This window comes from Cebus imitator, unplaced genomic scaffold (assembly GCF_001604975.1).
Source record: "Cebus imitator isolate Cc_AM_T3 unplaced genomic scaffold, Cebus_imitator-1.0 Scaffold28, whole genome shotgun sequence".
In the NCBI taxonomy this organism is placed as follows: domain Eukaryota; kingdom Metazoa; phylum Chordata; class Mammalia; order Primates; family Cebidae; genus Cebus; species Cebus imitator.
In genome coordinates this window covers 10,507,347-10,521,147 of record NW_016107343.1, presented here as the reverse complement: position 1 = coordinate 10,521,147, position 13,801 = coordinate 10,507,347, and the positions used below count along the sequence as shown (strand labels likewise).

At 42.2% G+C, this 13,801-nt stretch overlaps 1 protein-coding gene across 3 annotated transcripts in view; it reads right to left on the bottom strand.

Moving 5' to 3' along the window:
* Window positions 1-3,669: 3,669 nt before the first annotated feature.
* Window positions 3,670-13,801, bottom strand: part of UBASH3B (ubiquitin associated and SH3 domain containing B) — a 168,318-nt gene continuing 158,186 nt past the window's right edge. For all 3 annotated transcript variants that reach the window (XM_017523573.2, XM_017523572.2, XM_017523574.2), the window contains exons 12-14: window positions 9,912-10,018; window positions 7,600-7,709; window positions 3,670-5,735 (exon numbers count right to left, since the gene is read on the bottom strand). In XM_017523573.2, coding sequence (XP_017379062.1) covers window positions 5,598-5,735; window positions 7,600-7,709; window positions 9,912-10,018 — 355 coding nt within the window. In that variant the 3' untranslated portion in view covers window positions 3,670-5,597. The remainder of the gene's footprint in view (window positions 5,736-7,599; window positions 7,710-9,911; window positions 10,019-13,801) is intronic.

The window sequence follows — 13,801 nt, the reverse complement described above, 5'->3', positions numbered from 1 at the left end:
CATGCCCAGCTCATTTGTTGTAGTTTTAGTAGAGACACCATGTTGACCAGGATGGTCTCGATCTCTTGACCTCGTGATCCACCCGCCTCGGCCTCCCAAAGTGCTGGGATTACAGGCTTGAGCCACCGCGCCCGGCCTGAATTTCTTTAAAGATCATTGACATCTGCCTGCATCCACACTGCTGCATTCTCTTTCCCCTAAAATGTAGGGTATATAAGCGTCTGTACCCCATTGGGAAATTGGGCACTCACTCTGTGATACTCCACATGTTCACATAGGTAATAAATTTATTTGCCTTTTCTATTAATCTGCCTCTTGTCAGTGATTTTCAGTGAAACTTAGAGGGCAAAGGGGAAGCTTTCCCTCGGCCACAAGACATGAAAAACTTGTATGCTTTTTCTTTTTAAATCTTTTGTTATAGGAACCTCAGCCCTGAACCTAGGATAGGTAGAAAGATATTTTGTGTCCCCATAGTTTGTCCATAGGGCAGGGGAAGCATTTTGAAGCTTGTTTTTTTCACTCATGGGTGGGTGTTTACCTTCCCAGTGTGAATGGCATGGGGGCTTGATGCCTAGTCAGAAGAGTCCAGAGACACATAGTGCTGCTGGAACGCCCTCCCCTTCCATCAGCAGCAAGCGCCCCCTGGCCGGTCGAAAGCAGAATCACACTCTTAATGCACACGAAATAATAATGAACAAAGTAACATCTGAAACACGATAGGAAGAGACCACTCGGAATTTAAAATGACATTGCTCTGGATCAACTAAGAACAGTTTCTTTTTATTAAATCACCTATGAACCATTTAACGGAGATGCTCCTGAAAGGTGCATCTGTAATTACAATGGTGCCATAGCTGTATCAACAGGAAAGAGCTCTCAGCCAGGAAAGCACAAATGGCACGGAGAGTTTACAAAGAATTTGGCAATACAGGTAGGTGTGGTTTTCCTATAATTACAAATATTCTTCAAATAAATACACCTGAATCACATAGAAAAAAAAATACAATAGCCTTATAAATGAGAAAGAAACCAATATACCTCTCCAGAAAAACAGATTTAGAATGACCTGTGTATAACCAAATGCCTTGGCACTGTGTTTGCATCTTGAGCGACAAAGAAAGAAGCAGTACATATTTTCCATTATATGCATCTATCCTGTACAGAGTCCATGATAGTTGAACAGCTGCAAAATTCCAATTTGTTTTGTGAGTAATGGCAGCTAAGTGTAAAATATTTGCAAGAACTGATTGTATATTAAGTTTGCCTACTCATCACTATAATTTTAAACCTACATACACCAAACCTACTATTATTTGTTTTTTAAAATGAAGTTATCTTATCTACATTTATAATCCTTTTCCCCTTTCCCTTGGATTTTCATTATAGCTAGTCACTTTCCCAGGAAAATGCAATATGTTGAAGTATTAAAGAGAAGCAAATCCAATTTTAATCCTATGTTTAAAAATGAAAAGCATCTGCCATCACCTAACAAAATATCCCCCATCACCTTTGTAAAGTGAACATTAACCTAAATAGATGTTAAATCGCTCTTTTCCCCACCCTCCTCCGCCCGTCTCATCTCTCCCTGCAAGGCAGCCTCGTTAGACTAGCGCCTCTTCTTTCTCATGCGTGTGCTGGGTTACAATTTAAATGCAAATAACCCTGCACCTCATTATCTAAGTCCGTGCAGATTCAGTAACAGTTGTCTGTGCCGAAGCCTGTGAAATCAAATGGAGGTTCATCTGTATTCTAACACATGGATTACTTAGAGTAATTTCAAAACAGCAATTCATCACTGCTTTGAAATTAAACACTGGACTTGCAGAGTGCCTAGGTTACGGAGGAATGCCTTCCTTTTACCACACAGGGAGGCCTTTCCACAAAGGCAATGAGATAGGAACTTTTACTGTAGCTGTTCAATTAGTTCCCAATGACACTAAGTAATTGAAATAAGAGACTTCATTTTAATACGAATACAGCTAGTTGAGTGGAAAAGATACATTTATGGTAATGCTAATCACACTAAGAAGACAATCTATATGCATTCCAAATACCACTAACAAGGAAATCATCAACAATTATTTACCAAACAGACGTCACTCTGGAAGACATATTTTTTATTTTTTATTTTTTGCAAAATCATCTTTCAAATATAAGGTTACTTTAAAATAATTCTTTGGTTAAAGTATAATTAAAATAAAAAGTAGAAACTCCTCCAAGCCTTTCACTACAGAGTGAAAAATACCTCCCTCTTTCAGCCATCAGATGGCCATTTAATCAGCCATTCAGATTCTATGAATCTAAATGTAATGGAAAACACTGTAATCTGAACTCCATACTGGGGTGAGCAATAAGCTCCTAGCTACCAATGCGGTGATGGTGAAGAGAGCCTGGGAAAATGAAACCCCCAGCTTATGCATTAAAATGTGCCAATTACTCTAGTCCATGGAGGAATAGATGCAGTATTTTAAAATCACAGGAAACAAAGTTCTATCTATGAATGACACTGGGGCATTACCAGATTGACGTGGCACACTTGTAGAAGGAGGAAACGGTTTCAGACTTTCAATCCCAGATTAAATCATTTAGTTAATTTCTTTTCACCTAGTTCATTTCAAATAAATTTCTACATTCGGGCGCAGTGGCTCACGCCTGTAATCCTAGCACTTTGGGAGGCCGAGGCGGGAGGATCACAAGGTCAAGAGATTGAGACCATCCTGGCCAACACAGTGAAACCCCCGTCTCTACTAAAAATACAAAAAAATTAGCTGGGCATGGTGGCATGCACTTTTGGTCCTAGCTGCTCGGGAGGTTGAGGCGGAAGAATCGCTGGAACCCAGGAGGTGAAGGTTGCAGTGAGCTAAGATTGCACCACTGCACACCAGCCTGGTGACAGCAAGACTCCGTCTCAAAAAAAAAAAAAAAAAAATTCCTCCATACAAGAAACCATTGCTTCTTATCTGTCAATTCCTTCCTTGCTCTTCCTTCCTTCTCCTCTTCCTATACATCATTTGTTCTAATAAGCATCAGCTTAGATCAAAAAGAACCAGCCACAACTTGAGGTTATATATAATATTAGTCTATAATTTTTGGATGTATGTGAAATTGAGTAATATAGTTGTCTGTTTCTGTTATTATACATAGATTCCACATGATTTCCAAATAATTTCTCAGTTGCAGTACGAGTTTCATTTTTTAAATAGGTAAGTGTGCAAGAACTTAATGTGAATTCAGATGTTTTGGGCCATTTTGACAAGCAATTTGAATAATGAAAGCAGAGAAATACACTCTGTCTTGTTTTCCACCTAATTACTCAGAAAATTATTTCAGATGTCTATCTCCTTTTGCTTATATAGACCATTGCCTAAGGCAGTGCCCATATTGGACTAAGAACAGTGGATTGTAGCCCAGTCAAACAGATGTATCAGGTCATCAAAGGACTAAGACAACCTAGAGAGATGGAACGGATAACCTATTCCAGACTCTATTTCACACAGTTACAGCTACACTGCTACAGTTTCAAGGTGAGACATTCAAGCATTATTCTGAGCACTCAACACCCACGAAAATTTGTGGTGAATCTGTTAAAGATTATGGATCTGATTAAACAGTGGATTCACTTCATTACAAATACCAGAAGAATAAATGGTAGCGCCAGTACATTAGCTATAACGTGACTTTTAAGACCTTTATTGGGACTATTCCCCCACGGCATTTAAATTAACATGTCACCACAGGTCTATTTCCATACCCAGAAGGTAGGTCAGCGTTTGTGCAATGCCAGAAGAAACCATGACTTGTTTCTCAAAATGTGAAATACATGACATATTTTTCTAAGTGACCTAAAAAAATACAACTATAGGCCAGGCATGGTGGCTCACACCTGTATTCCTAGCACTTTGGGAGGCAGAGGCAGGAGGATCGTTTGAGCCCAGGAGTACAAGGCCAGCCTAAGCAATATAGTGAGACCCTGTCTCTAAAAACAAAACAAAACAACTATAATCCTTTTACTGATTAACAAATATAGCCAGCATCAGTTCACATCCTCTTCTTTCTAGGGGTTATCAAGTTCTAGTTTCAAATACAAGCATAGATCTGTTTTTATATACCATACATTTTATGCATCTGAGTTTTGAAATGTAGTCAGTGTTACTACAACATATAAAGATTCATTTTACACTAACTCATGTTTCTTTAAAGGGCTGGCATTCCACTTTGCATACATCTTCTACAGAGTCAAATATACCACAGCAGACCATCATCTGTGGCCATCAACTGTCAGATAGTTACACAATTAAACAGACATTGATAACTGATGATTTGGTTTGATTGTCATTTATTTTTCTTTTAAATAAACTCCCTCTAAATGCAGGAAGTAAGCATAATGAGAAACCACAGAATGTGGCTCTCCACATTTCCTCAAGTATCCCTACCTATATATTTTAAATTATCATAGAAAAACAAACAAGACGACAGCACAAGTAGCAGTGCAGCCATGACTGTCGTCGTTTAAATTAGTTCCCTGACTTACTATACATCCCTGGTATAACTGATGCATTTGTGAATGTTCTGTTATGGTTGACATGTACTGTAAATGTACAACAACCTGACCCTTGGTATGGTTTGCAAACATATCCATATTGCACAGAATGAACTTCTTGCTGCAGGTAATGTATCTAACATACATCCGTTCAAAATGTGACATCCTTAACTAGTTAACATAGTCTAGAATCTAGGGGCAAAGACAAGCAAATATTGGTGATTTAGAAAAGCAGTAGCGCGTTAGGCTACAACATGTGTCATTCCAAAGTCACTTCCTGTTTTGCAAGTTCTTTGCTCCTATGATTAAATACTTCACACATGTATCTTATCTTTCCTCCTGAGTATCCAAAAGTGCTTTGGAGAGCAAAAGTGCTTTGTCTCCCCATTTCACAGAAGCAAGGGGGGAAGGGCTGTAGCAAGAAGGGCCAGCAGCTCTAGAGAAAAATGTGGCAGTACCAGGGTAAATGTTAGCATCCTTAAGCGGGTGTCTTCAGCCAGTGACACTGGTGTGTGGGGTCTAATGAGGGTAGGATTTCATGTGTAATCTAAAAACAACTTTCTTCAGGGCATGTTCGCTAATAATCTTAAAAGGATTCCTCAGCTTGGCTCTGCCTAACTAGAAAATGGAGATCAAAAGAAGATTCCATTTCCAAACTGCCCTTTCAATGCTCCCTCAGCTGGTCTGGGCACACTCCTTCCTCCTGCATCCCTTAGAGCAGGTCAGCGGCTCCCTCTGGAAGAAATGAGGCCCCTTAGCTGTGCATACCCAGAAGGAAGGAAACTTTCTCTGCTGTAGCAGGTGCCCCAATTTAGGAGGACAATTCTCCAGAGCCTTGTGAGCTAGGGAAGAGTCCAGAGAGAACACATTTTTTTTTCCCTCCGAATCAAGTCTTTCACTTACACAGTCTCATCTGAAGAACTTTAGGTGTGAAAGGAAATATGCTAAATTATTCTGAGCTGTCCACTTAGAATGTGGTGTGGATCTTTCCACTGTTTTTAAACACACAAAAAGACAGGTCTCCAAAAGGCCTTTTCTTCTTATTCACTGCTGTGATTTATTCTTGAAGCAAGGTCTCTCTCCAGTTGAAGCCCCCAGTTGGTCCATGGGTAAGAGGAAGGATTGGTGGATCTGTCAGCTGCCATATTCCAGTTTCTCCTAATTCTTCACAGGAACAAAATCCCAGATACGGGATCTGAAGTAAGAGTTGTAAAGAAAGGGGATATTAGAAGACAGGTTTACTGCTTTAACTTTTACCTAGATACAAAAATATTCATGGGGCCCTAGAGAATTGCAGTCAGGAATGAATAGCGGCTTTATAAAAATGCATTCCCTTCCCTTCAAACATCAGTAAATAAAATAAAATGGATAAAACTGATAACTTAGAGGGAAGAGTATTTATACAGCAAGAGGATTCATCAGAAGGATCTGGTAAATGGTGACCTCCTCTAACATAATTAAGTCAGTGTTCATAGATTGCTGCTTACTTGGGTGAAAGAAAAGAGGACAAAATACATAAGGCTACAATGCCAGGAGTTAATTCCTAATTGCCAGTCAAGTTAAAAGGCAGCTCAAGGCCGGGCACAGTGGCTTATGCCTGTATTCCCAGTACTTTGGGAGGCCGAGGTAGGCGGACACTTGAGGTCAGGAGTTCAAGACCAGCCTGGCCAAAGTGGCAAACCCTGTCTATACTAAAAAAATACAAAAAAATTAACTGGGTGTGCTGACGTGTGCCTGTAATCCCAGCTACTCAGGAGGCTGAGGCAGGAGAATCACTTGAATCCAGGAGGCAGAGGTTGCAGTGGGCCGAGATCGTGCCACTGCACTCCAGCCTGGGTGACACAGCAAGACTCAGCCTCAAAAAAAAAAAAAAGAAAAAAAAAGAAAAGAAAAAGGCAGCTCAAACAGTTCTGAAATTATACTTGAACCCAATGGAAAAGATTTTTCAATTTCAAAATATTTGTTTCACACGTTTTTTTCTCCTTATGAGTCTATAACATTCAAAGCTGAAGCTGTATTCTCCCTCACTTCAGTCATCACAGCAAATTTAAAACTTATTTTTGTCTGTGTCCAGAGCTGCATTTACAAACAAGACAAAATTCTGTCTTCCAAATGAGGACAGATGCATAAATAAACTTTTCAAAAATGTGAAAAAAAAAATTGCAATTGAGTTTGAACCAGGTTCTCTGGTGGCAGAGAAAGGAAGCATGTAATTTGCCTGAAGGGAAACGTGTGGGAGGCAGCTGACCAGAAAGCCTCTCCCATAGGCACAGAAAGGAAGACTCTAGATGTGTGGGGCAGCCTCATGGGTTTTCTGTCTTGCTGTCTTGTTCCTGGCTTTGCCTTTTAGCCTCCTCATTTTTCTTTCTTTTTTTTTTTTTTTTTGAGACGGAGTCTCACTCTGTCGCCCAGGCTGGAGTGCAATGGCGCCATGTCGGCTCACTACAACCTCTGCCTCCCGGGTTCAAGCAATTCTTCTGCCTCAGCCTCCCGCGTAGCTGGGATTACAGGCACATGCCACCGTGCCCAGCTAATTTTTGTATTTTTAGTAGAGACGGGGTTTCACCATCTTGGCCAGGCTGGTCTGGAACTCCTGACCTCCTGATCCACCTGCCTCAGACTCCCAAAGTGCTGGGATTACAGGCGTGAGGCACCGCACCCGGCCAGCCTCCTCCTTTTAAACTGCTGCATGCCTCGGACTACCTTCAAGGACCTGTCTTTGAGTTAAGCTTTTGAATGCTGTCTTTTTGACTGACAGCTATTAATCCACTCCATGTTCCCTCAGGGAAATCCAGACAATTTGCTTATAGTTCCTAGATGCTTCCTACATTTTAGCTCCTAGAAGCTAGAACGAGCTCTAACACAGTTTTTCTAACACCAAGGCCTATTAAAATGCCCTGCACAGAGTATCATTCAATACATCTTGGTCGAGTGAATCAATAAATGAATATTCCCAGCTCGGCATAAACACGTGCTTCAAAGAACTAGTAATCAGCCAGTCATTGTGCTGACCTCAAACTACGAGCCACTACAGACCCCAAAGAACAAGCATGAATTACCTTTCGGACCATTTGTACAAAGTCCTTGGAGTTCTGAGGTGACAGGCCCTGAAGTTGGCAGGTACACGCTTCCAGGGAAGATGCGTGGGCCACAATCAGGATGTTATTTCCTGGGGGAAAATGGCAAGGAATAGGAAGACTGTTTCTATAAACACATGAAAACTTTCCAAATACTGGAAGCTAACTAAATGCTCTGGAGGGGGACAAACACACTCAAGAAGACAATTTACCTAAGCAATATTTTGAAAGTGCCTTGTTATTGCTAAGGCAGCTTAATTTTTTTTAACGAAAACTTTTTATCTTAAAATAGTTACAGATTGATGGGACCAGGAGTGACGACTCATTCCTGTAATCCTAGTACTTTGAGAGAACGAGGAGGGAAGATCATTTGAGCTCAGGAGTTTTGAGACCAACCTGAGCAACATAGTGACACCCCGTCCCTATAGAAAATCAGAAACAAATTAGCTGGGGGTGGTGGTCTGTGCCTGTATTCCCAGCTACTTGGGAGGCTGATGTGGGAAGATCGCTTGAGCCTAGAAGATTGATGCTATAGTGAGCCATGAGTGCATCACTTTACTCCAGCCTGAGTGACAGGAGCAAGACCCTGTCTCAATAATAATAATAATAATAACAATAATAGATTTATGGAAGGGTTACATACATATACACATACATACATACCAGCGGTCCCATGAACCCTTCATCCCAGCCCCTCCAACGATAACATCTTATATAACTATGGTACGGTATCAAACCCAGGAAATGGACACTGGTACCATACACACTGCATATTCAGATTTTAGCAGGCGTGCAAGCAGTCGTTTGTATGTATGTGACGATAGAGTTCATGCAATTCCATCACATGTGGAGTAGCTTTGTGTAACCACCATGACAATCAAGATACAGAACTGTTCTGTGTCTACAGGGCTCTCCATGCTACTCCTTCTAATACAGTTTTTTTGACACGGAGTCTTGCTCTGTCACCATGCTGGAGTCCAGTGGCGCAAGTTCAGCTCACTGCAACCTCTATCTCCCAGGTTCAAGCGATTCTCCTGCCTCAGACTCCTGAGTAGCTGGGATTACAGGCGAGGGCCACCATGCCTGGCTAAATTTTGTATTTTTAGTAGAGACAGGGTTTTATCATGTTGGTCAGGCTGGTCTCGAACTTCTGACCTCGTGATCCACCCACCTTGGCCTCTCAAAGTGCTGGGATTACAGGCATGAGCCACTGCACCTGGCCTCTAATAGAGTTTTAAATGTTCCCACTGTAGAACTGTGAGCACTTGAGACTTTCTGGTTGACAGAGCATGTTATGTACCTTTATGGTAGTGAGTGGCTAGTCAATGAAAACTGGAAGGTGGGAATCATCCATAATACTGTTGCTCATGGCTGTCTACTGTTAACATTTGAATATAAGTATTTTAACTTAAAAAATAAAAAGAAGGCCGGGCGCGGTGGCTCACGCCTGTAATCCCAGCACTTTGGGAGGCCGAGGCGGGTGGATCACGAGGTCAACAGATCGAGACCATCCTGGTCGACATGGTGAAACCCCGTCTCTACTAAAACTACAAAAAATGAGCTGGGTATGGTGGCGCGTGCCTGTAATCCCAGCTACTCAGGAGGTTGAGGCAGGAGAATTGCCTGAACCCAGGAGGCGGAGGTTGCGGTGAGCCGAGATCGCGCCATTGCACTCCAGCCTGGGTAACAAGAGCGAAACTCTGTCTCAAAAACAAACAAACAAATAAATAAATAATAAAAAATAAAAATAAAAAGAGATGAAGGGAATGTCCATACTTTTTTTGCAATCTTTTTCACTAAAAAATTTATTGTGAACAGTCTTACGTATTAAATATTTGAGCTCAAGGTTTAGAAAATTCAATAGCAGACACAGTTGAGCCTTATAGAACACAGCTCCTGGTTGGTGATAGCAGGGAAGGTCTGTGTGTTTGTGTAGGTGTGTTGTGTGTGGGTGTGCTGCATCAATTATAGGCAAAACAGTGGCATTCTAGAGCTTTTGGAAATTGTAAGAGGGAATCCACTCCACAGAGTGCAAGATGAATAGCTATAATGCAGAATTTAAGTTATTAAGAATAGTAACTAAGTCTGGTGTAAACCCCTGTAATATCTACCATTTTAGTTACTTAGAGAATATTACAAATTTAATGTGAAAGTACCTAGAAGAAAATCTGGAAATACATTTCTTTCCTATTAGACAGGTTAGCCAAAGCAAGCGGAAACATCTTGAATAGCCTATTAACCGTTACAGAGAGATGATCATGTATGCAAAGGACAGAGTCCAGAACACCACCTACCTTTACTTTTACATTCACTTATTATTTCTTTTGTCACTTGGAAACTTCTACTGATGTAAGTATCATAGGATTCTGAAACAACTAATTTGCTGACTGGAATGTGAGGTCTGTAACAGAAAAATGAACAAAGGAAATGAAAACATTTTGATCTTGAGACAAAGAAAGATATCACTCTAAACTTTTATTTTAAGGCTTTTCTAAAGTTCCCATAGATCTGTTTGTTTATCCATTTCCCTAGAAAGGAGAAAGGCAGAGGGAAGGATATTTCCACTATATGAACATGGAGTGAAAATGTACAGAAATAATGGTTATGTGTACGGCATCACAGTGACCAGTTGAAAAATGAGACATTCAGTGCATGTTTCACCCATGGGATAACATATAAACCATTGATTGATGGTCCTAGTCACATAGCTAATACAAAGCAAAGCAGAGGTGCAACCCTCAACCTATTTAGATCAGCAGGGATTTCCCAGGCCTCTCTTCAAGAGCTGCAAGGATAGGTTTTAAAAGCAGATATTAGATCCAACTGATTCTTTGTGAGTTTATAAAATTTTCACGTCTTTTCATATTATTTCTCTCTTAGTCTGAACACAGACCACACACTTGGCACAAGGAGAAGTGCAGAGCATAAAGATGAAGACAACCCAATTTCTGTGCTGGAGAAGTTCTCTGCCTGTGGATGGGGTGAAGAGGCTATTGATGTAAATGATAATTAGAATACAGTCCACAAAGGCATGTGATGTTGGCTGTGTCCCCACCCAGATCTCCTCTTGAATTCCCACATGTTGTGGGAGACAATTGAATCATAGGGACGGGTCTTTCCCAAGCTGTTCTCATGACAGTGAATAAGTCTCATGAGATCCGATAGTTTTAAAAAGAGGAGTTCTCCTGCACAAGCTCTCTCTTTTTGCCTGCTGCCATCCGTGTAAGTCGTGACTTGCTCCTCCTTGCCCTCTGCCATGATTGTGAGGCTTCCCCAGCCATGTGGAACCATAAATCCAATCAAACCTTTTCTTCTGTAAATTGCCCAGACTCAGGTATGTCTTTGTCAGCAGTGTGAAAATGAACTAATACAGCATGGAAGAGGATGATAAAAGAGGGGCCTCCTGCTCTGGTGCCCCCGTATGCCTTCAAACCCAGTCACCAGCGCCCTCGGGGCCTGCCTCTGCCCGCCTCCACCCCCACTTGACTATGTAGAGTTTCTGTGTTGTTGCTGGTCCACAAGATGTTTATCTTGTTTTCTGGGCACAACTATGTCATTTCAGTTTTCTTATTTTGTCAGTGTTCAATTATGTCTTTCATTGCTGGGTGTTTAGTGCCTGGTGGAGGTGTGGTGAGTTCTCAAAATGAATTCACATGGTTTCTTGATCAGAATACACTGTTACTGCTACTGTTAGCACTGAAAATATTAACTTAGGTTCCCATATGTGTCAGGCTCTGGGCAAGCACCCTACTTAACATTCTTTCAGTCTAATCCTTCCAGCAATGCTTTCGTAAATGCTTTTTATGGATGACAAAACAGGAGCTCAGAAAGGCTGTGGCTGACCTGCCTACAGTAATACCGTAAGCAACTCTTAGAACCTGCGTTTGAATTTGGGTCTAGGTGAGCCTATCCTCCACATACAGCTTCTGACAGTGTCCTTGTTAAGCCTGCCCTTCTGTGCACATGGGCTTTCTGTCCAGAGAGGAAGAATGCCACTCCACTTGAAGGAAATTTGCCCTTATCCTGTATTCTCTCAACATGCATGTTTCTCCTAGGAAACAGCCTTCTGAGTCTCACAACACCCTGGGGGATAGGTAGAGACCTGAGTCACCACTTGTTAGGGCTGTACCTCATTGTTCTGGAGAAACTCCTCTCCTCTTTTTCTCTCCCCAACCCCACCTCACACTCAGTGCCATCACCATTTATGTCACCTGATCTCCCAGGCCCATCCCCTCCCCACAGTGACAAAAGGCCACATTGTATGGCCCAGGGAGTCATTTCAAGGGTGAGACCAGGTTGTAATGTGTGAGATCTATGTAGGTGAAGAGCAGGATACATGCTGGGAGTTGGTTCCTCCTGATCAGTTCTTGCCTATGGCTTCTCCCAGCACCTTAAAGTGAAGCCTGTGAAGATAGTCTCTATTACCTTAGACAGAAATAGTGTCCAGTGTCTGACCAGCCCTGATGGGCTTGGCCTGAGTCAAAGCTTCCTCACCCCTGTCAGCAGGACGTGCCCTGCTGCTAGTCACATCTGCAGGGCCTGTACTGTCCTCGGAGTCAGGTAGCCTTCCCACCAGCCACTCAACCCGGCGCGCAGTGCTCTGGAAGTCAGGTGCTATCACCAGGACTGTATCCTCCCCCAAATATTCTCCTGCCATGATCCAGGTTGGAAGCACAGGCCTCTGCTTTGAGCCTCACACCAAAGTTTGATTTGTTTCCCCTCTAATGCTCCAGATCCATGCCCTCCCCTAATCCCCTGCCCTCTGAGTCACGGCCCTGTTCTGCAGCCCCACCCAGATGGTGTGGATTTTGTTTTTTCTGCCTTGCTCCTCTGGCTCAACTCCTGAAGCCTGGGGTTGCTTTTTAAGCCCCCAGGCCCTTGGTTTTGCTGCCTGTAGATGGTGCTTTGCTATTAGTCACCAGCCTGGTTAGCTTCCCTGACTTGGCTTTCAGTTCCACCTCCCTCCTGTTCTCTTCCTATCCCTGCTGCAAGGAGAGAGGGCTCTTTTGGCAGAACCTGCCCGACTCACACTACCCTCGCTCTCAGGGCTTGCCCTTCTGCCTGTCAGTACGTATCTTCAATCATTTGGGCACCACTTACATGCCTCCAAAGGCTTGTGCATTTGGCGCCATAAATTTCATAAAGAATTAAGCTCCAGGGCTGTCTCTTTCACATGCTTAAACTTTGGCTTTCTCAACTGATTTTTTCAAAATTAGACGCTCCATCTCCTCCCCTGATTCCCTCACCAAGCAGAAAATGGTTGATTTGAACTCTGATTTGCTGGAGAGGAAAAGGCATCTGGAATAAGGACCATGTCCTGATCCCAAGTTCCCGGCATTCATCCTTCTGCTCACACTGCTGGTGGGGTGTGTATCTGAGTGTACACTGACAGGCTCAGCTAGAATGATTCTGGAGACCTTTGAAAGGCAGCTTGGGAGGGATGGCAGAACATACCTAAAGCAAATATCAAAGACATAGTTGACCTAAGTTGGTCTGAGTGGGGCTGGTGGTGAATGATGAAAGTCATTTCACCGATGTTGGTGGCAACTCCCCTCTTTCCAGGCCAAACAGATGGTGGCCTTTGGATGGGGACAACAATTTATTGCTAATTCCCTGCAAAGACCAGCAAAACAGCAGCCAGAGAGGGGACAGAACAAAATGTGAAGTGCATTAGTAGGGGATTCTGTTGATTGATCTAATTTTATTTTTGAGGAATGCCAATTCCTTTAAGACAAGAAGCAGCAGCACATAACTAGTTAATGGGGTTATCTGAGGTCTTATTTGCTGAGAAGAAAAAAATGAGTATGGAAAAAGAAGATATTTTCTATTACCTTAGCCAGAAATGCACATTGCTTTATTTGTAGTTTGGGTAGGTATTTCAAATGAAAAGTCAACAGGTATCACAAGTAAGAAAGTTCTGCTTATATTGACCACTTGTTACAAACTCTGCCTTAAAAAATATGAGCTGACTGGTCCAAGTGCAGTGGGGCTTACAACTAACTGATCACAACCAGTTACAGATTTCTTTGTTCCTTCTCCCTTCCCACTGCTTCACTTGACTAGCCTTAAACAAACAAAAAAAAGAAATATGAACTTAATTCCCCATTATACTGGTTGTGAGTATCTGTCACAATCAAAGAGATTTTTACGAATACCTGAGCAGACTTTCGATGGTTAATGTAAC